The following is a 27,832-nucleotide window of genomic DNA, read 5'->3' as shown; positions in this document are numbered from 1 at the left end:
ATTTCCTCAGACTCATGGAACCACATTTTTTTACTATTACTTAGGAAATCTCACAATCAACCAACAATATTTTCCCTAGAGACAATGTTTAGGGAAGGTGCTTTTGTCATCTCAAGCTAAGGTTCTGACGCACCTATATTTTATCTACCTACCATAAAGAAACAGTGCAGAAATAGTGGAAAAACACGCTTGAGATCACAGCTAGGAAGAGCTTCAGAAAACTTGTGCCACAGAGGGATTAGGAACACCATATTCTGAAAGCTTTAACGCAGGGCAACTAATTTTCCTGAGCTGGAAGCTGTGTGTCAGTTCAGCGCAAAGTAAGGACTTCACAGCCAGGAACTATGTCCAAGCACAGGGGCTACTGACTAAGAAACCCTGAGAACATGCAAGAATATGCATCTCCCAGAAGAATGTAAAAGACTTCACAAGTGTGCAACCTCTGTAAGACCCAAGAAAAATTAATTTATGCTACAGACCCAACAAAAACCAATTCGCCAAACTTTGCTATATCCCTACCCTGAGTAGGACAATAACAGCATTTTCTTCTAAAGCAAAGTCTAAAAGCCTTACCCATAAGCACCATTACTGATCAGTTTAATAGTTTCAAACTCTTCTTCAGATGGAGTTTTCTTTGACTGGACAGAGGCCCCACGGCTCTGGGGAAAGAAGACAAGAAAATGGAAATCAGGAGCAGGAATGACTTCGTTCTGCATGTCACTTTTTTGTCCTTTTTCTTCTTTAACCAGTATTCACTCAAACTCAATATATTTCTAAACCCCTGGAGTCCTCAGCCTTAGGATAATCATCTGTATCTCTAGGACCGTTGCAGATTCCCTCCACAATTATTAGCACAATCAGTAGATTATAAGATTCAGGCCTTTCTCCAACATTATATTTTTTAAATGTGAATAAACTAAACAACTAAGGATTTTTGAAACCTAGTGAGTTATACAATTAAATTTTTCCAACAATCCATTACTAAAGCAAACTATCCTCAATACCCATCGCGTTTTACAAATGCAGATATAAATAAGTTCTCCAGATGATTTTTGTTTGCAACTCTAAAAAAACATCAACAGAACTTGATGATAATGCCTGTTTGCAACTTTTTAGCATTTCACCCCAACAACATAGATTTCCACATTTTTATGAGTGTATACTCTAGTTTTAGCATGCGCTTTTAAATGTCAGCACTTTTTAAAAAAAAATAAAATTACTCTGCATTATAATTAATTCCTTACTGTAGACTACTTTTTTCCAGAGGAAAAAAAGCGCTAGACAGAATGAGTGTATTACTGCTTTACCTCGACTGAATCATCTGTCTCAGGAGTGTCTGGGCTGTCATAGCTATTCAGCTGGGCCATTTCTGAAAAGAAGAGGAAAGATTACTTCTAATGATCTCAATCAAACACTATTCTCTTTGTTTATACAAGACAAACAGGATTTTAAGAGGTGCTTGTAGAGGAGGAAGGACATTTTTCCCCTCTGCAAAAAGTCACTCCAATTATACAGCGATAACCTTTAACATCTTTTAAGCTGTAGGCAGTATTTTACAGAAAGACAAATATAATTACTTGTTCTAATTTCAGCCTGACTTATTCTAGGTGGTTTCTATAATAAGTAAAAGCAATAAATGCAAGTTTGGGGAAATCACTAGCTAGTTACAATTAAAACCTATTCCATGCATATATATATATCTGCATATAGGCTGGTGGCACCTCCGTACTCCAGAAAAGAAAAGTATTACATTTCAAACAACCTCCCTCCATGGAATGTGTCTCATTCTGCAAAATGCTAAGCAGCAGCAAACTGGAAGAAAGTCAGTTAGTTGAGGCTACTCAGCTGTCTTAGGAGATGCTATAAACTTTGCAAAACCAAATCCTACATTAACTACTAGTGTCTGCACAGACATCGTTGACATTTCTGGGTGCCCTCCTTACAGAAAGAAAATAAGGCACCTTGACATCTCCACACATTTCTAAAGAAAATTTGACTTTAGTAAGGGGAATTAGTGATGGAAAGGTTCTCTCCCATGACAGGGATCAAAAGAAATTTCACTTTAATGTCAGATTTCAACAAATGCTATTAAATTGCATTTAGCAATCTTTGGTAGAAATTTTCCCGAAGAGCTCTTCACTTGAAGTCAACCTGTCACTGTCATTCCAGTAAACACCGCAGAAGTTAAACTAGTCCTATCCAGACTACTAATTTATGCTAAAATTATGCTCTCCTGAGAAACAAAAATACGGTTCGATTGCTGAAATATTCCACGGTAACCTCCAGTCTCTATCACACTTTCTATTGTTGCTGAGCAAGCTGTACATGATCATAAAACTTGTCATAAGAGAGGAGATTCAGCTAGCAAAGTGCCAGGCAGAAATATTAACTCACAAATTCCAAAGTTAGGATCTTCTGGGCCTCTGTACATTTACAGCATATTCAGTTTACCATATGCAATTCTGGCACCCAGCAGAAAAGCTGTTACTGTCTTCTAAGGCATTACTCTCTCTCTTTTCGCTGCTATGCAAGATGTAAAAATACAATCTCATCTCCACCTAAAAATTCATCCTAGTCCTGGTTTCACATGGAAAATCACAACAAATACATTTTTCCCACAGAGGACATCAAAACAGGATGACAGGATACTTTCCAACCAGGCCACCAGCAGGCAGGCAGATCAGAAAAACAAAGGGTGAATTTACTTTTACTGTCCAATGGCACAGAGAAAACAGTTAAATCATAAAGCCATTTTCTAACATTGTTTCAGCTATAATACAGAGAGACATTATTAACATTATAAGTAAAGAATTGTCACTGTTGATGTGCAATCCCTACCCCAGCAACATTCCTTTGAGACATGGGGCTGGAAAGGACAGTCTAGAATTTGACAGCAAACTGGAAAACAAGGGAAAATGGAATAGAAATTAAACCAATAAAATAAAAGTCTCCTTCAGCTATGTAGTGACCAGGAGATCTGGTTATCCTTTCAGCAGTTTGGAGAGCATAAAACAAGAGTCCTCACCCTCCAGGGGATCCCTGGTGAGTCCCAGCTGGCTGATAATATAACGAGGAATGTCGCATTTAATTCCTTGCCCTTCCTTGGCATGGCCTTCTGCAGCTTCTAACAAATGGTAGAACTCTTCAGGATCAAACTCCTACAGCAAGGTAGTGAGAGAGAAGGAAAGTGGTAAATGATTCAGCTTTACAATTACGAAAGGTTTCTTCCCCATATAGGAGATCCCTCAGAAACATCCAAAGTTAATTCTAGGCTCAGCAGTGACGAAAAACATTCACAGTTACAAGCAGTAAGTCAATGCATTCCACTCTGCTCCGCAAAAATGACAAGACGTTTACAGCCTGCTGGATTTCACCTTCTATGTAAGAAATACTGCTGCAGTATTTCTTACACTATATACAGCACGGATCATCTTATCAACCTAGTCTTGGTGTATGTGATCTCTAAGGCAAGAAAAGGTTATAAGAAGGTGTCATCTCTTTTACTAGACCAACAGATACAGCTGGAAATAAAAGACAAGCTTTTGGGTGCAGAAGCATCCTGCTCAGCAGCAAGTTCACTAGTTAATTTTAACTCTCCCCGATAAACCTCATGATTCACCAGCAATGAGCAGCTTTGCCAAGACTCTTCAAAAATTTTCTAGTGAAATGGAAGGATAAAAGGGGAAGAGTTACAGCATACAGCTGTGAGGGCATCAGAAAAGAACTGACGTGAGTGTGGTCAGCAGCACAAGAGAAAACAGAGCACAGAACTGCAAACAGGAAAAAGAAATTAGAGATTGTGACAATGTAAAGCTATTAGAATGGTTAAAGAAACAGAGAAAAGATGCACTTTTTCTTGATTGCTCTAAGCAATGCTGCTTCGATACACGCTGTCACCAAAGACAGCAACAATGCAAGAAAAGTTCATTCCTAACTCCTCTGGAAAAGGATTAATATTTGTAGAAGCTGTTTCATTCAATGGTTGGACTTGATGATCTTAAGGGTCTTTTCCAACTTAAATGATTCCGTGAACTGTCTCAGAATTGGCACAGAGCAGAAGCCAGACCAGAGAGGCCCACGGGAGAGATGGTCAACAGACTGCAGCACAATAGAACAAGGTGAAAGGGAAAATGGAGTCAAGGAAGGACTCTTCAAGATACAACTGGAAGTCATTTACTGGTGAAAGAAGGACAGAAGGAAAAAAAGCCTGGTGACAAAAAATTCAAACACACAAAAATGATGAAATGAAATAAATTCCAGTTTTGTGTTATTTTTTGTGGATTTATTTAATTGTTTGAATACAGAATAAAGACCTGTACAAAGGGAGGCAGGTGCTATGTAAAAATAATCTGAAAAAAGAATAAATTACATACTTTTTCCCAAAGACGGTTTCAGTGATGGACAAAACACATTATGAAGTCCCAGAGTCTCAGTCCATAAATAAACATTTCACAGTCCAACACGTAATACAAAGATTGAAGCCAAATAACTGAAGTTTAAAATACTTCAATGCCTTCACCCCCATTAAAACAATCACAACTATCACAACCACTGCCTATATAGCCAGTTATTTCATTTACGATGAAGAAATAAGAATGAGTTGTGTTACTAAAATGAATCTTAATACTCAATCTTAAAAAAACTCTTTATAAATTCACAAACCATTCAAGCTAAAGGTTAAAGTATAAAAAAAATGTTAAAAAATGAAAATTAAATGTAGCTCTTAGGCTATTTAAATGGTTGACTATCCATTACTGTATTTCTCATTCTTTTATAGGATAAAAGGAACACTAGTATTTAATTCTTCATGTTAGCAGAACAAAATATATATTTGGAAAAAAAAATGCTAGAAAGGCAATGCAGGTTAAAAAAACAGGTAAGACTAACAAATAGATCCAAATATTATTTTTATACTTTATACTATAGACTTCAGTCTAGCCACTTCACTGTCAAGGTTGTCACTACATGCTTTGGAGTTCATTATACAAATCTCAATGACTTTACTGCTTCCACCTGCTCCCACTCATTTTGCAGAACATCAGGTGCAGAAGACAGTGAAGGAACCTGGAGACCTTGATTTGCAGCTAAAAGCTGGCTTGAGTTTGGAGCTTCTTGCAGGTATAGAGATGGGTTCACAAAACTTACTGAGGTTTCATGTTTTCCTAGACGATGTGTTACTAGTAGAGCGTGCACAAGCACAAATGACAATGGTGAATGCAGCAAATACAAATACAATAAGCTTAAGTTTATCTCCTTCCTCCATTGTCTTCACTTCCAAAAAAACATTTTGAGTAAGTGCTGGAAGATAACTCGAGTCACAAAAACTCATCTAAATCACAAAAATGTTTTTGAAAGCCAAAGAATTCCCAGTGCGAATGGAGTTGTGCCCAGGATTTTCAATGTAATCTAGTGAAGACTTCTTGAATAAGTAAATGTAGGCATCTATCTTGCTGGTTGTGCAGCCTACGTCTTCACTACTGACAGTGATCTTCCTTGCACTATAGGGTTCCCAGCAAAACCATCCATCTGACAGTCATGGAGGAGGAATACAGGAATCCTCAAAAATCTACTAGTTCTCAGTACTTCTGCAAGTGTTTTCAAAGGCCGGTATCACTGAAAAGATTGGACCACTCTTGTCTACTTTGTCAAAGGAAGCTCTGCGAAACTCATTTATCTTTGCTAAAAGTCGCCCATGGACATGCTGCCCTCAACATGCTTCAAGTATTAACTGTACATCTATATTCAGCCACAGATTCCTAGTTCAGCCAACTTCCCTGATATCTCAAACAGATGTAGCTTCCCTGTTATTTTTATATCCAGAAAGAACCATCAGATTGTGTGTTTCAACACGCCAAGGAATTTCATCCTGTCATTTCATATGTTTCCACTGTAGGTTTGTGACACCTTCTCCAGCATTCCAACAATTTTTTGTGACTCTTCCCTACACTCACACCAATTTTTCAACATTCTTTTGAAATACAGTCACAGAACGGACTCCTATAACCAATAACCACCAAAACACTGTTCGCCACCACTCCTCCCCTGTAGCCACCACTCCTCCCCTGTAGCTACAAGGTATTTTTGGAGCTGCAGAACTTTAGGACGCAGTGGCCTATTTCGTTGCGGTGGCCTAAACACTTTTCACCATTTTCTAGAATGAAATAAAAAAAATATATTCTTATTTGCCAGAGTGAGTTGTTAAAAAAGCAAAAAGACTTGCTTTGCCATGTATTCTAATAGCACCAAATAGGATTTCAGACCCAGGCTTCCAAACCTGCTTGGATCTCTCACTGTTCACAGCTGGAAAACCTGACACCAAGTTTCTCTGTAATTGCTGGGTCTCTGGTAAGAGTTTGAGTCCAAAAGCCCAAACATCATTTACATCATGGAGGGGAATTTCTTCTTCAGTGACAGTTCTTTCTTAGCATGGCTCTCCAGGCAACGTACACACACCACACATTTACAGGCTCTTTATTGTAGCTATTAACAACATGAGGAAATCAGGTGGCACCAAGAAGCATGAAATGATGTCAACAGCTACATCTGGACCCTCAGCCATAAACTTTATACGAAAATATAGTTTAGCTGCTCTTGCAGTTGACAGTCCATTGGAAAGATACTTCTATATTAACATAAAAGACATTTGGTGTTTCTTTTTTTAAAATACTGATTTTTTTTCACTATTTTAATGAGAATTTAAAGCTTTCTCTTGAAGGCTTTGTGTTCCTTATCTCCTCAAACCCACACTAGACTATTTAGATCATACATGCAGTATCCCAAGGACCAAACCTACCAGGCACTCAAGCAGCCGAGCTGGTCGTGCAATGATAATCATCAGCTTCTTCACAAGTTGGGTAACAAAGGCAACCTCGGAGCTCTCGGATCGCTCGTGGGCCTGTGGAGAGCAGAACATCCCATTATGGTCCTAGCAGTGAACTTCTCATTTTTATATGTCAGATGCTGAAGGCAGAGCAACCAACAGCTCAGTAACTGTAATTGGGCAGCAAAGGCATGACTGAGTCAGGCCAAGTTACATACAGCTTTTCCATTACAACTGACTCCTTTTATCATGCAAGGGATATTTCAAAGGCTTCCTATGCATTATATCATCTATCAATTATATTAGATTCAATGTGGGTTTATTTTATTTTTAAAAATGAAAATAGGAATACTGACTTTTTTTCAATTTTACCTTCCACACAATACTGACATCTAGATAATTACTAACAGCCACACATATTTCTGGGCTTTACTTTCAGCTAGAATTTAAATTACTTCTGTTCATCATCAAGAAAAACTAAACTTTAGTTTCTCTTTATTTAATTTTAGAAATCCTGCTGAACAACTACAGCATTGAATTGTAGGCTATGTCGGACCAGACAGGCGAAGCAAAGAGCATATAGAAACTTATTTAATTCAGAGAATTTATTCTTGTCCACTCCCTTTACTTTACCAGATTTCAGTATAAATTCAAGGCTGGGTTTCAAGGTGTATGTGTGTGTGAGCGGGTGTCTTTTTATAACAATAAACATACTAAAGCTATAATTTTAAAAAAATAAAACAAAATTAAAAAAAACCACAAAGACAAATTTGAACAAACCCCCCCAAATTACTCTGCTTTTGCTCAAGCACACAATGGTTACATTACGATTCCTGAGGCACAAACAAAATAGTATTTCATTGCAGGGTGATAAAAAGATGGTTCCAATGATATGTAAAAACTCCGACACAAAGTATAGCTATCTTTTCCCCAAGGAAAAAAATTAGGCTTTAGCACAGCCACAAATGTGAAGTCCAGAACTTAACCAATAAGCTTATGCTGGCAATGAGCCAGTTGCTTATAGGAATGATATTTTATCAACAAGGATGCAAGTAGCAATAAACGAAAAGATTCATTTAGCATTGTTCATTAACACCATCTAAGAAAAAGACATATATGGGTGAGAAGTCAAATCACGCTGGTGATCACCTAAAAGAATAAAAACACAGGAAGCAGAAATTCAGAGATAGAAATATATAGGGAGCATTTTAAATAATATACCCCTGATAATTTGTTACCAAACAAAAAAATTGTAAAAGTTCACTATTTCTCATTTTGACACAGGTCAGAATAAGAAATGTTGATTGTCTACATCAGCACTGTTAAGTGATAAGCTAGGGCTAGAATTTTAATCTTGAAGAAAACAATGTACCTGCTAGTACATCATCTAAAAACAGTATCAGAGACGCTTCCCAGCTATAGAGCCTTAAAAAGAAGATTATTTTGAAAGCATTGAAATAAGTTGCAATTAAAAGGCATTTTCTAATTACAAATCAGAAAATAATCAAAATTAGGATGATTAGTATTCACTCTGTGTCCCCTAATGCATTACGCAAACTTGTAAGTTAAAATATGACTACTAGAAAGAAATTAATGCTTTCATATTTGAAAAGCCATTCCAGATCACCAGGGGTTAGCTGTGTTGAAATGAATAAATAAAACATCAACAACCATGTATTATTCGAAATATGAGCCATGCAATTGGAAAGTCCTTTCTCCCCTACATCTTATATTATGCGAGAAATATAATATAATATATATAATTCATCATTTTGTCTCCGTTTATACTGTTAAAGCAAACTTATTCTTTTAAATCAAGTCCTTTTGTTTTCTCCTTTTCTCATCTATGACAATTTCGGCAAAATAATTTAAAAACGTAACTAATTTAATCAGGTGTCTGTTTTGAAAATGAAAAGCTAGACCATGACTGCCAAACGATTCAGAAAAGCAAAAGGGAAAAAAAAAGAAAAAAAGATTACAAAAATCAAACACAACTTGTAACAGCCACTCAGCCATCATCTCTGCACAGCGCTGCTCTTCCAAAATCCTCAGTAAAACTGCCTCTTCTTGTTTCCTTCTTGCGCAGGACAGCCCGGACATCCCTACAGAGGTCTCATGTACAATCTGTCCCGGGGACAGTATCTGGGAACCGGCGGGTTATATAGGCGAGCGCTGCCTGCCGCTTCCATGTGCCTCGGTACGAGCCGTGCCATCTAATTAGCAGTTCCCAATGACGACACGCTTGTCTGAAGGTTGCTGCTGGTGGCATTTCAGGGTTTTCCCCCCCATGGTCTCCCACGGGGAGGAGGGAGAAGCTATAGGGGTTGTGGGTAGAGGCTGATGCCATTCCTACACACATTGCCAGTGACACGCGTACAGGAGGTAGCAACGGGTAATTTACAAACCGATTGCCTTATCTGAAAGACCCATCCGTCACTAACTGTAGCTACTGGGGCATGAAATTAAAATCACTGTCCTCCCCTGGGGTTCAGCAGCACCAATAACTGGGATATGCAAGTCACAATGCTGTAATTGAGCTAATATACTGATGGAAACCAAAACAATAGACCTGCAATGCCAAGAACCAATAAATTTACGCTCGGGCTCGTATTAAGAAAGCGATCCCAATCAGAATATCCATCGGCCAACGTGCAGCATCAGTCAGCGCCGTATAACACTAATACCCTCCTCTGCTGCTTTTGTTCCATGCACAGAAACACCTGTAATCCTTCACCTTCCTCACCAATTGGCTACACCTACGCGAAAGCCATTAAATTTCTTTTGGCTAGTTTTACCTCGTCAATTCAGCCCAGTAATAACTGACTATAACCTTTTTTCCCCAGTAACCTGAGGTCCTATCCCATCCTCTAAGCTCATCCCACAGTAAGAGATTAGGAGTTGAATCTCATATATTCCTTTTTATAAGTGCTTCATCTTATTTTTCAATATTTTTACTTTAAGTATGAAGTGTGACATTCGAGTTCATGTTTTCCAAAATAAAGAAAATTCATTTTTAATTCAGGGTAATTTCCATGATGCAATAAGCGATAGGTTTTTCTGGCTAAAAGACAGTATTTCATGCTGCAAACAAGGGAGAAGATCTCATTTGCCATAACTAATGAGATTTGTTGGCATTTTATTACAAAAGCCAGGATCTAAAAACTTTTAAAAGCTTTCTGGTTTGGTATATTTAAACAGCTCATTATTTACATATCAAATTACTCTGTTTTACAGATATATTTTTACAATATAAAGTAGACTCAAACTGCAACATATTAAATCAAGTTTCCTTTCTATGGTTTGAAATACTGCATGAGTTTAGTTTGTTACCACGTGTTAGAACTGACACCTCAAAAAGGAATTTCAAGACAATCCATTCTTTCACAGTAAAACTGTATGAAAATTTGTGGGTATTCCTACCACTTGCTGACCTCCTTATTCACCAATAAATCATCTTGCCTATCTTTCTATATGTTATAAAAATATATCATAAAACTATACATCCTACTGCACAGACCATACAACTGCCAAGTGGAAGAGCCTTTCTGATGACCTTGCAGTTGGTGTTATTTATATAGTGTGTAACTTTGTGTGATACCTAACAAGCTAAGCAAAGGTAATGACCCTGCCCTAAAATTTGGAATAATCTAAACTTGACTCCAAACTTTTGTATTTCGGGCAAGTCTTCCAAAAGAAATACTATCACCAATTTCTGTATATTTAGACTGAAACGTCCCAATTATTTCCTTCTAGAATGCAGGCTGAAGGGCAAAGCAGACTGGCAAGCAGGGGAAAAGAAGTAGCTTTTAAATATTAAAATATAAAAGAGAAGCCAAGGAACTATGATAGGACAGAAAAAACAAATGAGAAAGATGTGGAATTAAGTCTTTGGCATTCCTCTGCTGTCCTTAATTTCTTTGTCCTCTTCCTTCCAGGTCTGTTCTGCCTCCCTTGTCTCTCTAAGCCTTCCCCTTAACAGTCTATAGCCCACCTCACTTCCTAAAGTAAATCAATTAAACTTAAGAGCTGACTCTTCTCTCACCCCCACTCTGCAGAAGATGTCAAGGAGGAAGAGGTCAAAGTAAGCGTTGAATGTCAATTCCTGAATAAGCCCAGAGATGACCATCGTTCTTCTCCAATAACAGTTCAATGTCATCTTTCCCTGTGCTTAGGAGCAGCAGTGTAATGCATGCAGGATCAAGGGGAAAAGGACATTTAAGATGTATATTTTGAAGATTTGTTCTGAAGGAGGGGAGAGGAAAGGAAAAAGTAGATTTATCTGACCCACACCTTCTCCGAGATCCTGATTAACCTCTTCAGGCCAGAAAGTACAGACTGGAAGTGGCCAGACCCAATTTATTACTCTCTCAATTCCTCACGGTATGAGAAATCATTGTCCACACACAGAGGAGGAAAGCCTGGGAGTGAGAGAATTTCAAGCTCCAAGTACCTGCTATCGCAAGCAGTAAAACACACTGTAGTCCCCTTGTGCCACTTGAAATGCCAGCCATTTTACCGAGCACATGCATCCACTTTTAGTAAAATCTTTTCAACTTCCAAACCGTCATCCAAAGAGGCCTGATCCCTTATTTCATAGCTGACGTGTGCAAATACCCTGCTTCCAGACTCCGGAGGTAGAAGGCGGACCCGCTGAAACGTGCTCACCTGGCTGCAGGAAATCTCTCCATCCACCCTTCGCACCAGCAGCCCCACGGTGCCTGCCCCATGCCCCAGGACTGCCCACCCACCTGCCCACCCGCGGCCAGCCGTCGCCAGGTCTGGCAGTAAGGGCTGGGTGACGCTTATCCTGCCCAGGAAGGCTACGCTGCCGCTTTCAAACTCCAGAAATGTTTTCCTTTTTTTTAAAGACTACAAATACTGAACAATTTCTTTGATGAGATGCAGTTTCTCCAGCCCTGGATGGTAGCATCAATGGTCAAACCCTTGCATGGCATCCAAAGAACACCACTTTTACCAGGAAACACATTTTTACTATTAAATGCATCCACAGTGGTTACTGATATTCCATAGGCAGACAACCATATAGGCTCTGGAAATATATTCCCTTTCTCTCTGTCAAAATTATATTCCCCATCCAGGCAGAACACCACAAAACCAAACATGAGTCATTTTTCTCCCATGCATAACAAAATATCAGGGAAATTACAGCCACGTTCATATAACACAGGTAGCCAAAGTTTTTAGCTGATACAAGAGAAGATCTTGCAGTTTTCACAAAGTTTTTTGATACAATAATTGTATCTTAATATAGTATTTTTATTCATCTGCCATTTTCTAATGTCTGGAAGGCGTGGCAAAGGAGCACAAACTAGTGCAATTCACGTCAGTGGGCTGGCAAACTGATCAATGATGTATAAACACATCTTCACCAAGTAGATTAAAAAGCAACACAGAAAAATTATTTCAGGTGTTCTGTTTCTAGGTGTCTCTATAATATTTGTTATCTGAGACTGTGATCTTTATAAATTCTGTGTTTTCAGCCTGCTATCCCTTATATCAAAGCAGAGGATTAGGAAGACATTCCCAAAAAGAGGTCTGGACCCAGCAACTAGTAGGAGCACTGACTCTTCACAACAGCTACAGCATAAATTCTAAGAGACGTTTTTAATTTAATATTATTTTCATTTTAAAGGAAAAGAGCAATTTTTAATGAGCAGCTGAAGCATACTGAGCATGCATTAAAATTGTGCCCCCTTGTGTATTTTCATATGCTTTGAACACCACAAAACACATCGAAGTACTAAAAAACCCACAAGTGGATTAAGTTCAGCTAGAGAAAGTCTTTTATGAAAAATTTATAGCAACACTACAAACTATGGTGTTTTCACTCCTTGAAGGCACTATTGTAATTAATAAGTCATTCAGAGTCTTGAAGTACATGAAAAAAAAGTTCAGTAATTCCCTTCATCTGGATGAACTCAATTTTCATAAATGATAAAGACTGCCTTTGACTTACTCATATGCATATTTAACTTTTGTACAAATGAAGTACACAGGTGAAGTGATTTGCTCAAATTCACCCACGGTAGATCAACATCAGATTGGAACAGCTCAGATCTCCTGACACCCCCACCCACTGCCCTTCTCCTGCAATCCACATCGTCTCTCCTAAAATCAAAGCTCTGGCTTATTGTTTAAAGTTTCAATCAAAATAACATATTCTATTTTCCAGAGAGCACTTACATCCTGGAGAAGTTTCTCCAAGTTTTCCTGCAGCTCATAAAAGTACCGAGAAGTAATAAGACCTTCACGTGATTTATCTAGGCAATCTCTGGCCAGTTCAATAACTTGATGATGAATGAAACTTAGGACCCCATCTGCTAATTGCAGCACGTTCTCTGGAGCATTAGAGGCAATAAACTCAGCCAGCCGTTCTTCCATCTGTGCCGTGGCCTAAGAGTAAAGAATAAACAGAAATTACTCTTAAATTTTACTATCCCAGAACTTACACATAAACAAGTAGGGTGCTAAAGTAATATATTCTTAATTCTAAAATGCATGAGGCTTAAAAAATATTCCAAAATACCAATTTCAGCATTTTGCTGAGAATAAAAATAGTATACCATAGGCAAAAGTTATGTTCACATGAGCAAACAACAAAAATTAGTCGGAACACACTTTCTGAAAATGCAAATGACTACAAAAATATCCTGGTCTCGAGGCTATATTCCTCCCTGGGTCTCCAGAGCAAGGATGTAAGGTATGTGGCAGTTTTCAGAACTTTTAGGCAAGACCATGGAACCTGAAAATCACTGCGCCAAGCAACAGACACACAGCATTTCTATCACTATAAGCACTGATATCCTGTCTCCAGAGAAACATCTAGTTTTGCTATTGGTAAACCAGGAAGGAATGGCCATATCGACAGGTCTGGGACACACGATCTTCTCACACTCAGTTCAAAGGCTTGATTCCACAGATTTCCATGTTCAGCTTTTTTTAAAAAAAACACACTTATTTTCACTGCAAATCACTTCAGCACATTTCAGCGTGATTGAATTCAGATTGACTTTTCTAAAAATCCAAATCTATCTTCATTGCTTCTCTGGTACCAAAAGCCCCAGTGGCAAACTTGTTTTTTGCCAAAACCCCCAGTATAATTTGGAACTACTTTAAAAGAAAACTTTGCATTTCCAATATGTAAATGGAAAGCCTACCAAAACCAAAGAAGTTTGGATCAGTATAAAGTAAATTTAATGCAGTTATACAAGGGAATAATGAGAGAATATTATTCAACATAATTTTAAATTACTTTAAAATAGCTTTTTTAAGTATATATAAAACTAAGCAAAACATCCCTCTTCCAGTGTTTATCTGATTCAGAATTTAAAGAAAAAGACAAGGATTAGTTAAAAATAGATGGAGACACTGGCCTCATAAACAAAATAAATGGACTGAGCAGTCAGATCATGGCTCTTCTCATTCCTGCGAGCATTTGTCATGCTAATAAAAGACATGAGAAATTTAGTAAATATGATGTACATACATAAATACACAAAGCTTTTCTATTTCTTCTACTCAGAATTAACATGTGAAGCAGGGAAGGCAGCTTCAAACTCTCAGCAAACTGCACTGCTTGGAAACCAGAGGTAAGAGCTGGGCTCCTTCTCCAATGAGTACAAATTAATTCTGAGTTTGGACACAAGTTCATTGAATGCACTATTCAAAAAAGTGATTCCTTACCTTTGGAAATCTTTCTTTGTACACATGATTCATCATTATTATTTCACTGTCAAAGGAAATTGGGGAGCGACCCGGGCTAGAGGAAAAAAGAAAGTATATTATCATTTACAGATATCACATCAAAATCCTCCAAAATCCAATGCTGGTCATAATGCTGCCACACTGACTGTAGCCCTTCCAAAGCTTTGACTTCATTTCAGTAACAGGAAGATGCTTAACTTCAGAGAAAATCCTAGCAAGCAATGGCAATTTGCGGCTCTCACAGTTAACCCATCTGAAAACTGCCAACACTACTGTCTTCACATGAGTGCAGGAAGAAACCCACCTATTTTCAGCAAATGCAAGCCCTGACATACAAGCACGTAAAAAAGCAGTGCATTTGTTGCAGGTACATCTGTTATTTCCCTCACTCTCTTACTGCCCTCCACGGCAGTGGCAGCAGCCCTGCCCAGGAAGAAATCACCATTATCTCTGGAGTTTCTAGTGCTGGAAAAGAGTAGAGCAAAAAGAAACAAGGAACTTGAGATGACTTGTTTTCCTTTGTCTGAAGAATACCACGCTACAGGAATGCTGCATGAGCAGTGTTAAATCTTACATATAAATACCACAAGCAATAGGAACAGAATACTTTTACGAAAACTGCGCTCCCTTGAGGCGTGTTACACCACGGATGCATATGCATGTATGCATAGGTTAGCAAGCAACTTCAAGGCACACCAAAAAACAGGACACTAAATCTTGACAAACTGCATTTATATTACTGTTTGGGTATATTTTTTTTTGAAGAAGAGTTGCATCTCATTTCATCACATCTGATGGTATGCCATGCTCTGACTCATTCTGCCACCGAGGACAGCTGGAGTGAGGTAATGCAGATAATCTCTAGCTCCAGGATCGCCTACAGCATCTCATTTCTCTGGTTACCTTGTTTTAATGTTCGAGACAAGCAAGGGTTTCAATTGTTTGGCATCTTACATGATCATTGGCTTTATGATTTTAAGAGTACTACATGTTGCTAAAAATATTTTCTCTATGTCAAAACCCACAATTTTATCTTGAATGAGTTCAAACATTTTAAAATTTCATATGAAGGATGAAATTATTATCTCTAAATGGAATAAATGCATTTTAAACTTGGAATGTGTTACAGTTACTACCTTGCTGATAATCTATTTAAAGCAAAAAACATTCTTTTGGGAATATATATTTACAATTCAAAGAAAATTTAACTCACTGGCTCACAGAATATAGCAATACCAATTTATTTTCCTGCCTGGCACTGGAATTCCATGAATTACATTGTGTCTTGTTTTTATTAAGGTTCACCCCTCAGTTTAAGAAAATGCACTTCAGATTAAATCTCTCACTGAATCCTTATGTTAAAGGAGAAAAACTGATCTGGATGTTTTGGATACCAAGTAAAAACACATTTTCATCAACTCTTTTTGAAGAAAACATATCCCTTAGCTTGGTAGATAGCTATTTTTAATCAAGGAAAATTTTCTTAAAAGAGAAACTTACATTTATATTCATAATAAAAAGAAGGATAAGAACAGTTCAAGTGCAGACTTAGAAGCAAATTCTCTCCCACATGTAGCCTGCTATCTTTATCCTTTCTTATCTAAAACTAAACACACTGACACAAACACATGACAGTTGTTTACTGGCAGTTCATATGGAGCTGAAGAACTTGGTGAACATAGTTATTGAAGAATTTATTTTTCTGTAATGTATTAATTCTCTGTGTGATTTAAGTGAGGTGTAAGTTACAAAAATATATTAAGCCCTTTGATACTGACTAGAGAAATATGGAGGCACATACATATTTCATTTTAACACTACAGCAGTCCTACTAAAATTTGTGCATGCTTAAGTATTCGCTGTCTTAAGGCTACAATAACACGCGAGGGGTTTTGCCTTTGACTTTCAAGGCACTTTATTCATATGGATACAGGAAATGGAGAGCGATGCAGAAATCATGCTACTGGAGCTGTCCTGCCAGCAGACGTGGTGTTTCCTTAAGGAGAGCCACAATGATATGTGAGTTTATAGGGTTTTCTTTTTTTCTTTTTTTTTTTTTTTTTTACACAATTCTGAAACAAAGTAATCTCTTTGCACAAGAGTCTAGGGTTGGCAAAAGGGTAATCCCTTCATCCCTTAGCTTCCTTAGCTTCCTTGGGCACTGGCAGTTTTGTCTCTCATCTTCGGAAGGTGATTACTGCCACTTTTTACCACCTAAACCAACAGAGCATCTAAACAACTCTGGATAAAATGTGGGATCATGGTTCAAATTCTCATTCGAAATAAAATTTGCTCAATATAACAGGTCGAATTAAACGTCTAGCTGACTATAGCAAGACTGCGACATAATATACTGCACCATAATTTTTTACATTGATGCTTAGCCTGGGAAACTACAGAAATAATTAGATGCATAACTGACTAACTAACCAAAGGCTAGCTGCCAGGCACTGCTGGTTACTTTACGGCACCTCTGAGACACAATCAGGTGAAAAAGAAACCAAACTGAATTCCACCAAAGGAGAATGTAAGAAAATTTAGAAAAAAGAAAAAAAAAGGTTTAATATATTTTATTGGCATGACAGCTTTTCAAATGCTAAAGCTTCACACGTCTACCTGGTATCAAAAATTTCACATACAGAACTAAACCAGTCTAACACTTCGAGGCTCACAAAGGAACGCATTATTTTCTGTAAAACAGAGGACATGTACTGTGCACATGCATAATGTTTTAAGACAAAAAGCAGGCTGCTTCTCTTTTTTTGGTGTAGATAGGTAGGTCAAAGAAATTATTGTTGTCAGTGAGTTTTTCATCTCAGCAGAGCAGACATTAGAAGAATATCTGTCCCCTTAAGCTTAACAGCAGAATGAAAAACTCCTCTCTCTTCTCCCCTTCTTCACCCTCCCTCCACTTCATGAAACGACGTGGTGCCAGACTTTCAGTGACACCTATCTCCCGCAAAGGTTTCTAGCCTTCAACTTGTCAAAACTCATGTGTCTCTATCTGATGTTAGACAGTGAAAATAGCTTATAGACAGCTATTTCAAGGAGTAGCATTTATAGTAATAAATTAAATCTTACAAAATCTAGTTTAACTGTGACTAAATAAAACTGAGATGTTTATGAATATCTAATTTTTCCTTCACTGTGACAGCTGTATTTATTAGGCAAATGCAGAGAAGCTAAAAGCACTCTGTACTCTTCTCTGTTTTACCCCACACATGAAGGTTTAATTAGGACATACTTACAGCACGTTATCAAAGTCAGCGTCCACAGGATAATTAAAACCAGAGGCTTTAATTTTCTGTCATTTCCAGACACACAAAATAAAGAATTTTAAAACTAGAGAGTCAAAGTTGTATGAAGTAGAAACTAAGTTAAACCTTCTGCTGAAGGTGAGCAGTGCATCAGCCTTCCTCTTCCCTCAAGAAATAAATGTATAAATCTTTGACCTCATACAAATTACATTAATACTAGCAGTAAGTCAGAAAAGTCCCCTTGAAAAAAGATACAATAAAGCAGAAGCAAATAAGGAAAATCTCCATCTGTCTGTCAAACTTGAGAGCAAATATGACTCAGTGCTTCACACAGGCCACAACAACTAAACCTTGGGACCTGATCTTGTTTCTGGACAGGACAATGATCAAAGCAGAACTGGCCTCAGTAGAGCAGAATCCATCTGCTAAACTCTGAATTTATGCAACATGCACGATAATAGTGAAATAGTTTCCCACAGAATTACAACAATCTGCATCATGGAGGAAATGTAGAAAATTAAGCGTTTAACTTTAGATTATTTTTCAGTATTTATTCAAGAATCCTTCTTCCAGCAGAATCATAACCTAACAGCACGGTAAGTTCACACCAAGCAGTTAATTCTAGTGCTGCTAGAAAAAAGGGAACCTGAGGCAAAGCAGCAGAATGAAATAAAGTAATTCTTCTTATGGAACAGGCAAGCAGTAAAACAGAACAGTAAGATTCTTTCTTATTGAGAGCTTTGAAAAGTAATTTCTGAGCTGCTTACATACTTTTTGATTTTTTTTTATTCATTTTTACAAACACTGAGCTTCCGCTACGTTTAGTCTGCAGACAAATACTACTTGTGATTGGGTTTTTATCACTTAACTCTTTTCCACAAGCCCTTATTTATACTAGGAGTGACATTATTATAAATGTAAGGGGTTTAAAAATATTTATAATTATTAATAAAATAATAATTATTATATATGTATATATATGAGAAAACATTAAGGGAAAGGGAATATATTCCAACTGCAATCTCCTTGAAAGTAAGCACTAATGAGTTTTTTCTACAGACTTACACAGAGGCTGCAACTATCTCCTTCCAATACTTCAGGTTTTTTAATGGATGCCAACAAAGACCGGTACTGCTTCAGACAGAAAACACTAGAAAGTTACAGTAGTGAGCAGCACAGAGGGCAAATAAGAACACCCAGTTTTACACACAATAGAAAATCATAAAGATGACAAATGAAACCAAAAGTTAATAAATTTAAAACAATCACTTTGAAGAACTTTTTAAAATCAAGTTCACAAAACTCACTGTCTTGAGAGAGAAAACTGAGTCCAACATTATCTGTAATGTAGTTAGAATGTATTTTCATAAGAATTAGATGCCTTATGCTTCAGAATATAAAATTATTATCCATATCTAGTGAATCCATGCCTGTGTGAACCTCCGCTCTGCAGGGAGCACCGCCTGCTCCTCTGCAGCTTGTGGCAGACGGCACTCTCTGAAAGCAGAGGCATGAAGTGATGAAACCACCAAAATTACTCAAGTGGTTAAAGCTGACGCTTAAGTGCAGCGAGAAGAGAGAGTTCCATAACCTGCAGGATCAATTTTTAAGATAAAAATGGACTCTGTGGGCCACCGGTGTGGTTTCACAACACCTATTCCTTCTTCCCATCTTGAGCATTTTATGGTCAAAAGCTTCTTTTTTGGCAACTGGCATTTTCTAGGAGCTGTCTTTGTATATTCTTAATGGCAGGATCTAGCATGTCAAAAGTCAGGTTGGAGGACTGCATTTAAAAACCACTACTCAGCAAAGAGATGAAGGCACATATTTGATTAAGGATGATTTCATCTACTTCAACTACATAAAAATTCACTGCTACAAACTTCAACCCTTTTTCCCTAGACAACATTATCCTGAAATACGAAAAGAGATCAAGAAAAATGGGCAGATTGGTGGGCTGAGTGACTGCACAAAGGCAGCTCTTGAAGAAGTCGTTATTAGTTAACTCTACTTTTATCTCTGACATTCTCCACACATTCCCACGTGTTAGCAACTGCTAAAGGATGACAAGTAAAGAGAACTGGGAAAAGATGGAGGGTAACATCTCTGTAACTTTAAAAGAGTAACGATGTCAAGTTTAGTACAAGAATTCACACTCTCCATGCTTTTCACTCCTGGGAGAAAAGATCTTGAGGTAAAGCCCAGGATTGCTCCAAATAAAGTGAAGGTAGCCTGGGCATCTCTCTGTTAGCCAAGAACTTGAAGGATTTGAAGGCTGCATTACAAAGAAAAAAGAACAGTTCAGAGATGATATATAGAAACTATTTCTGCAGGTAATAAAGAAATATTCTTTTCTACTGAAGACACACTGTAAGTACCAAAACAGGTGGGTCACATGGAAACATGTTCTTTCGTTTAGCATGTGAGTATCGGATCTATTGGAGACGGATGAGAGAACAGCCTCCTGGCTTTACCAACCAGCTTTATAGGCAAGTCACACTTTTGCATTGCAGTGTTGGTCTAAGGCTACCTCCTTTCCCCTGAACAGGAAAGCAGCTGGGAAAGAATCAGTGCATAGAAATTCAGAAGATTTCAAATAAGACTTGATTAGCTAAGTGATGAGTATCCTCAAGCCTCACTGGCAGAACACGTCAAACAACAGAGGTGCTACTAATGGTACATCAGCCAACGCTACCCTCCGTGACTGTACACATTGTTACTTTTTTCATCCATTTTGATCATTAAGACTGCTCTGTATGAATAGAACATTTGCAGCTAGATACAAGAAAACAGTAAATTTCTAGTCGAAGCAGTAGATTTTTGCAAAAGTTACATCTAGCCATTCCTGTATCTAGGAGCATAAAAGGACCATCTGACACTTCTAAAAAATCTTGAGTTACAGAGACTCTCAGAAACAACAGTCCCAGTATTTGACAGTGACATCTCAAAATACCAGTTCCTCTCTCATAAAACGAGATGTAAGGCTGCAGTCATAAAGGATGAAAAATTAATACATGTTAACAATCAGTCATAAATATCAGACCATCTTTTGAACTACAAAGCTGTGACTGACATTTAAGGAAAATGTCTGATGTATTTTGTTCATCTGCTTTTCATTAAAGCTGATCAAACAAGATCATTAAATGACTGTGAAAATATTACATTTTTAGGAAATTCCTGCTTGATTTTCAGTATATTAACAGCTCAGATTTTATTTTTTGATTTTTTAAGTAAGTAAAAACATCATCTCATCAAGTGAGCTAACTCTATCATGTGGGCAAACAAATAGGCAAGCTGTGCAGAGACTCACATGTTTCAGTACTTGTTTGTTTACAAGGACACGCTACCCTCTGTCAAAGAGTGTATTTACTCCTGCAAACATTGCTCCAATTGGTTGGATTGACATATCAATTTTCCTTTGAGGTGCAAGGGCCAGCATGAATGCTTGGCAGTGGCAAGGGTGCTTTAGAGTCACATAGCACCACAGCACTAGCAATAAGCAAAATGAAAAACAAATCAGGCACAGTAAGTCTAAAAAATTAAATTACTTCATTCCAGGCTTTAGAATACCAATAAGGCTGGCTATTATCACACTGAAAACTGGAGAGAGCAAGAAAAAGCATTCAAGAGAGGAAGAAGATTAATCACATAGTTCTATGAAACACTGAATTAATCTAGTCCTGTCACAAATTATAAACCTACTATATGATAACTCTGCTTTTAAATTGGCTCACAGAGGTAAAATTCTCAGCAAGTTGAAAATCCGTATTAACAAGGAAAAAAATAAAATTGGGCTCTTCATTTTATTGTTTACATCATTCTTGCATTAGCAGGAGTCTTTTATACTTCATTATGCCAACAGTAATTCGTCTGTGTTAGAAAGGACAATAATTACTTTAGTGATGTGTTGTCTACCTACAGTAGCTGTCTTATCTACAAATAATTAGTACTACTACAGTTACACTACTCAGCAATAGTCTGTTAAGAGTGACAGCAAAAGGACTGAAGTAGGACTATTGTTCAAAGAGACTTAGTACAAATCATGTAACTAGTCTTTTACTACATGACAATTTGCGGAAATCATGGGCGAAGTGTGCTACTACCCACAGAACTTACCTGCTCCTGTAGATTACTGTGTAACTACACTTAGTAGATCCATATGCAATTACCATGCAGCCTGCACTGAAGTTTAGAACATACAAATAATTACAAATAATAATGAAAGGTCAGTCCTGCCATGACATGATACTTACCATGGATTTTTTTTTTTGTTCTCACGGCCTTTTCACTTCCTTCTATTACAAACCCTGGCCTAGGTTCTGAGCTAGGCACACTGATTCAGTATTTCCACTTGGCAAAGTTTCTGAATCTTGTCCTTTAATTTAAATGTGATAATGACCTCTGACACACTCAGTTGAGAAACAGAAGAGAGACTTCACCCCCTCGTCCCCTGCTTGTATAAATCCTTTTTCTTTCACAAGATGCTGTGTCTAGAGGTATGCATTGCTAGACTTTCACTCACTTGGTCCAGCACTAAATGCATAGCAAAACCTAAGGCTTCTGCCACGATACACAAAACATTTGTGGATTTATTCCACATAATTGTTAAAGACTTGCAAGAAAGATTGCACAGAGAGTTTGTGGAATCTCCATGCTTGAAGATATTCAAAAGTCATCTGCACATGGTCCTGGGCAATCTGCTCGAGCAGGGGTTTGGACAAGATGATCTCCAGAGGTCCTTTCCAACCTCAGTCATTCTGTAATTTTGTGAAAGATGAAGCTCTAGTTGCTTCTGGTTTTAAGTATGGAAAAATCAACTGCACAAGGAAATAGCCCCTGGATAGCTATCTTTGAGCACCAGTTCTCTGAAGCAACAGTAAAAATTATTCAACTGTTAATGCAGGAGAAATGTTTTCAGCACTATTACAAAATTGCTCTAGGGTGTAATTCCATTCAAGGTTTTGACTTCATCTGCTCTGGTTTTCAAACCCCTTCAGAAGCAATGTTGGATAACTTCTTAACAGTGACTGTAATCACTTCCTTATATTAATGCAGCAAAATTCTGAGAAGAAACTGCACTAATGGAAATCTACATCCTATAGATTTAGCCCAAGAGGCTTGTAGATTATGTTTTCATAGAGTTATTGTGAAAATACAAAAGCAGACTATGCCAACCATTCTGCAACCCAAAATCTCAGTGTCAAATGTAAAAAAAAAAAAAAAAATCCTTTCTGATTAGGTGAGGTGGGTTAAATGTTTATTAAAATAATTACAAAAACATGTAACAAAACAACTACAAATGACTATTCTCAAATCTGAAAGCACACATAGAAATGCAATACATGTGCCTAACATCTTAAAAAGTCAATAAACAACCTGAAGCTCACCTGAGACTGCGAGATCGAGGCCTCAAGGCTGGAGAATGGCGCCCTTCTTCATCAGTGATGCTCTCAGTACTGAAATGCTTTGTCAGGAAATGAAGTTCATCTGCCGTGGGCTGAAAGGGCAGCTGGTGCAGCTTCTCCTGAGATGAGCATGATGACTGAGTACAGAAAAAAATACAGAAAAGAAATGCACTAAACGCATGCATAGGGGTCAGCTAATGAATGGAAGAGGAACGGATTCTGCCAGACACTGCACACTCCAGCGGAAAAGGAAGCTACTTATCAGACCAGGTGCCTCTTTTTACTGTTCTCATTAGCTACACCAACCCTTACGTACAATGACAGAGCTGGTGAGATCAGGAAAACTTTGGGAGAAGGCTAGGGAACCATTGCATCCAATTCTGGAACCATTACATCTGATCACGCAGATAATTTACTATCAAGAGACAGAAAGGAAGGTACACAACTATCAGTGCTACTCTGGAAAGGAAAAGGAGGTTCCTGGAGTGGTGAGCAACTTTCTTTCCTTTTCCCTCATGCTCTCTTAGCTCAGGAGTTCACTGGCATGCAGAATGCTATGGAGCTGTGTAAACGTGAGAGTTTTTGCTGATTATTGGCTCTTATTGGAAATTGCTATTGTAAATGGTCAGGATTTTATTTCTCCCTTCCTTTACCCATCAAGCTTCTCTAACCAAGTAGGCAATAATAAAACGAAAGTAGCTGACTTTGCAGAGTTGTAAGATTAACAGTTTCTTGTTATTAACAGCTTATTCATCTTTAAATAAGTTGACGCACATCCTGTGAAAATGACAGACATGAAACTTTTTAAATTCTTGAACCTCAAGAAACCTGAGATTAAAACAAATGTTTGTGGGAAGTGTTAATAACATCAAATGTTGGATGTTCCAGGGGAAAAAGCTGTAGGTCAACTAATGAATGCATATTTTCTTGTGATTTTTTCAAAGCCCATTTCCATGTTACAGAAGTAAGAAAATCTATTATGTAAGGACAAATTAAAAAAAAAAAGTGAGGAGGGAAGTGTTGAGTAACCAGAGCAGCACTGAATAACACAAGTGGGCCTTATTAAAAATGCCATCCTAATCTAATTTCCAATGCTCATTATTGATCTGATTAAATTAATTATGTGCACTTTTCCAGTGGAAAAAGTTATCTTTTTGTGAAAGAAAGCTAAGAAGTACGGCCAAGCAACAAAAGCCAAATGCTGACAAGGCTTCTCATCGAGTCCTGCATGTTTGTAAAGTTGACACCAAAGAGAAAATACTCTGAAAGCACCTAAAACAGGTACATCCAAATTTGTCAAGAAGGTAACAGCTACAGTTGAAACAAATTAAAACTAAGCAGATTGTTGCAGATCTTAACCACAGTCTTCTGTAGAGAATTCTAGCCAAGACGGAGGTGGAAATCTGAATACGAGAACTTATAAACCTAAATATCATATTCTTTGATAGAAATATAATTGGCTCCTGACCCCAGCACTACTCCAGTACTACTCCCTCTGCACTGCACAGAAGTATTTACAGAAAAGAACAAAGAACCACCTTGAAAGCCTTGGGACATGGACGAAGTCCCCAAGCGTGGCTGGAACTGGAAGCCACCACTTCCAATCTTTTCTCTCATGCAGGTCTAGGTGCAGAAATCATGCTGGGAAGTCATCTCCAGCTTAGTGTCCACACAGTGATGATTATCGAGATGGTGTGTCAGCTTACACTGGCCTAATCCACAATGAAGCCAAGACTGGCTGGGTATTTGATAGCCCCTTTGCCCACAGCTATTCTGCCGTGCACACTGCTTACGCCAATACAGGAAAGATTTTCTCCCTGTAGTACAGAATTATGTAAGCTCTGTTTGACTTTCAGAGCTTTCTTTGATGTCTGTCTTTGTGTCTTACAAAATACAATGAGGAGGAAGAAGTACCTGCCTATGAAAAAACAGCAACACTTTTCAAAGAAAAGGTACGTGTCAGGTGACATCCCATTCCTGATGAACAACATGCATTCTGCAACAGAGCAGGAAATACTAAAGACACGGTCTTACAAACCTGCATTAGCAGGTACTCTAGTTCTGGCATTACAAATACATGTCTTATTAAAAAAAAAAAAAAACCAAACCTAAAACTACCACATTAAGGAAGGTTAGCACATAGTTACTAAACTTAGGGGAAAAAAAAATCAAAACTGATATTCTAGAAAAAGCATTAAAAACTACTTCCCAACAGTAAAATCACTGGAGAAGCCGTGCTAGTCAAGTCATGGATGACTCAACAAAATCCTCTGTCCACTTTCTCTCCTTAAAAGCAATCAGATCACAAAGTTTGCAATTCCAGAGAATAATTAAAGAGAGCCCTAAAGATAAAGACCATGATGAGAAATGGACTTTCCTCTGCCAACAGCTTCTCTAGTAGTCTTAAGGCATACAACCTTTCAATGAAAAAGCGTGAAAGCAAAGTGAAGCGCTTTCAAAGTATTGATTTTTAAGTAATCACATCACTGTATTCAATATTTGCAGCAGACTAATACAAACATCCCCCTGCTGTCTTAATTACAGATGCAGGATTAGCCAACTCTTTTCCAGAAAAAAAAAAATCAAGCTAATACTATAGTAGCTTATATATTAACTTTGCATCTAGAGAACAAATAGCATATTAGATATTTTAAAATAATTGTATGTTGATCCATTCAACCGACTGTTCTATATTCACCTAACTTGAAAGTAGGTCTTCTCCAGCTTTTTCAGTGTTGGTCTGATGATATATATCTGGTCTTCATGATTTGTATGAAAAGGGCAAATATGTACTTTTAAAGTGTCATCCCTCATTTGGAAGCAAAAAATAAAGCAGAATCCACAGGTTTCCACCGACCTCAGACTAGGTAAATGTCCTGGTTTGTTCAGCTGGTTGGCTGACAGAGCAGCTGATCTATGACCAGAGAGATGCAGGTCATAACGGTCATACAGAAACTCGGGCCAGCAGAACACAGAACCAACGCTGCTTTTGGTATTTCCTACTGATATGTACACCAGAAAGAAGGTCTACTGGCTTCCTTCTGTTTTGCTTGAAAAAGAACTGTAATCTAAAGGACTGATCACACCAAACGGAAGCCCAAAATTCTGTTCACCTCTATGGCATTAATTCATTCTGTGCTTTTGACAAACCCCTTGACTACTTCTTACTTCAGTTTTGAAGTCTACACAAGAATAATGCTGCTTATCAACTTCAGACGTGTTATTCAGATCAATTCAAATTAATTCTCATCAATGAAATGCTATAATAATCGCATTTTCATAGACAAGTAGTAAGTAGGATTGGCTTAGAAATATAATACTAAGTTTAATAGCTCCAAAAATTGCATCACTACTTACTAAACAGTCCATTTCAATGTTTTTCTGAGATTCTAACACTGAACCAGCAGAAGGACAAGAGATGAGAAACTCAGCCATTTAAAAAAAAAATTTCTTGGTATTACAGGTTTTAATTTAACTATTTCCTACAGGAAGGTGAATTCAGATGTACATACGACTATCAGTTCATGTTTCTTATTACACCACCCTGTTTTCTATCGCTTAGAACCTTATAATACTTCCACCATTTGAACTGATGCTTTCTGTGTGACATGTCTATCTCAGATTTGCTGTTTGTGGGGTTTTTTGTCTGGTAGAATCTCAATCAAAATGATCTAGCTATTTCTGGGAATATAACAAGAGATAAATAAGCTTTCTCTCCCATGTCCAAAAGCTAAGAACTTTCTAAAAGTAGCTTTCATGTCCCTATTTGAAAGCAAGGACTGATACTTCCAACAGATTTTTTTTTGTTGTTAGTTTTGCTCTCTCTGCGGACATCTATGCAAAGGCTGATCAAACTATAAACTGCTGAAAAACTACTGATGACACCTGCGGGCTAAGAAGGACTTACACATTGCAGGTAGTTCGGTCTCCAAAGGTGTCATCTTCACAGGCATCTTGGAAGTTCTCATAGTGACAACTAACGATCGAACTATTTGGGTGTCATCTGTACAGAAAGCAATTGTACTTGCTCCATGCTCTCATAGCTTGCATCCAGAAGAGGACTTAGCCACGGCTTATGCCCATAAAGATTTAACCTAAGACTATAAAGGCAAAAGCAGAGCTCCTTTTTAACAGCTTCTCTCAAGGTCCCTGAATATATGATATTGCTTGGCAATGAAACCAGGGGTGTCTTTTTTGCATTGATAATGAAATCTTTCCCCATGTTTTTCTGTGCTCCTGCCCATATATCTGTACACACACACACAAAGACTTCTCCCACAAGAGACTGAAATCAAGTCACCTGCCTTCTAAGGAGACAAAAAACCCTCCAAACCACCCAATAAAAAACCGAAAACAACTGTCTTGAAGGACAAAAAATATTAAACTGTGGAAACTGTGCAAACTAGAATCTGCAGGAATGTGCCTGAACATATGAAGCTATAAAGATGACACTAACATTGCAAAATCAAATTTTAATCATATTAATTTATACTAAAAGGAAACTTTTGGCCCTAATTTCTTCTCTTGCTATATAGACTGAATTTAACACTCAACTCCTAAGGAACTGTGATGACAAATTTGTGTTTGACAGGCACTAGAAAGTTCATGGATTAACTTAATAGAAC

The 27,832-nt window shown here is 37.7% G+C and overlaps 1 protein-coding gene across 5 annotated transcripts in view; it reads right to left on the bottom strand.

Annotated features, from left to right (window-relative positions):
• The window catches only part of MAST2 (microtubule associated serine/threonine kinase 2), a 194,868-nt gene that overhangs the window by 29,374 nt on the left and 137,662 nt on the right, over positions 1-27,832 (bottom strand). For 3 of the 5 annotated variants that reach the window (XM_086617846.1, XM_086617848.1, XM_086617850.1), the window contains 7 exons: positions 23,190-23,344; positions 14,525-14,600; positions 13,025-13,234; positions 6,794-6,895; positions 3,026-3,158; positions 1,308-1,369; positions 574-659 (listed from right to left, as the gene is read on the bottom strand). In XM_086617846.1, the coding sequence (XP_086473972.1) occupies positions 574-659; positions 1,308-1,369; positions 3,026-3,158; positions 6,794-6,895; positions 13,025-13,234; positions 14,525-14,600; positions 23,190-23,344 (824 nt within the window). Of the gene's footprint in view, positions 1-573; positions 660-1,307; positions 1,370-3,025; positions 3,159-6,793; positions 6,896-13,024; positions 13,235-14,524; positions 14,601-21,918; positions 21,985-23,189; positions 23,345-27,832 lie in introns of all 5 variants that reach the window. The other 2 variants (XM_086617847.1, XM_086617849.1) reach the window with 1 other exon arrangement.

Source organism: Tauraco erythrolophus, chromosome 10 (assembly GCF_009769465.1).
Source record: "Tauraco erythrolophus isolate bTauEry1 chromosome 10, bTauEry1.pri, whole genome shotgun sequence".
In the NCBI taxonomy this organism is placed as follows: domain Eukaryota; kingdom Metazoa; phylum Chordata; class Aves; order Musophagiformes; family Musophagidae; genus Tauraco; species Tauraco erythrolophus.
Note: the sequence above shows the minus strand (reverse complement) of the source record. Positions and strands in the feature narration are given on the sequence as shown.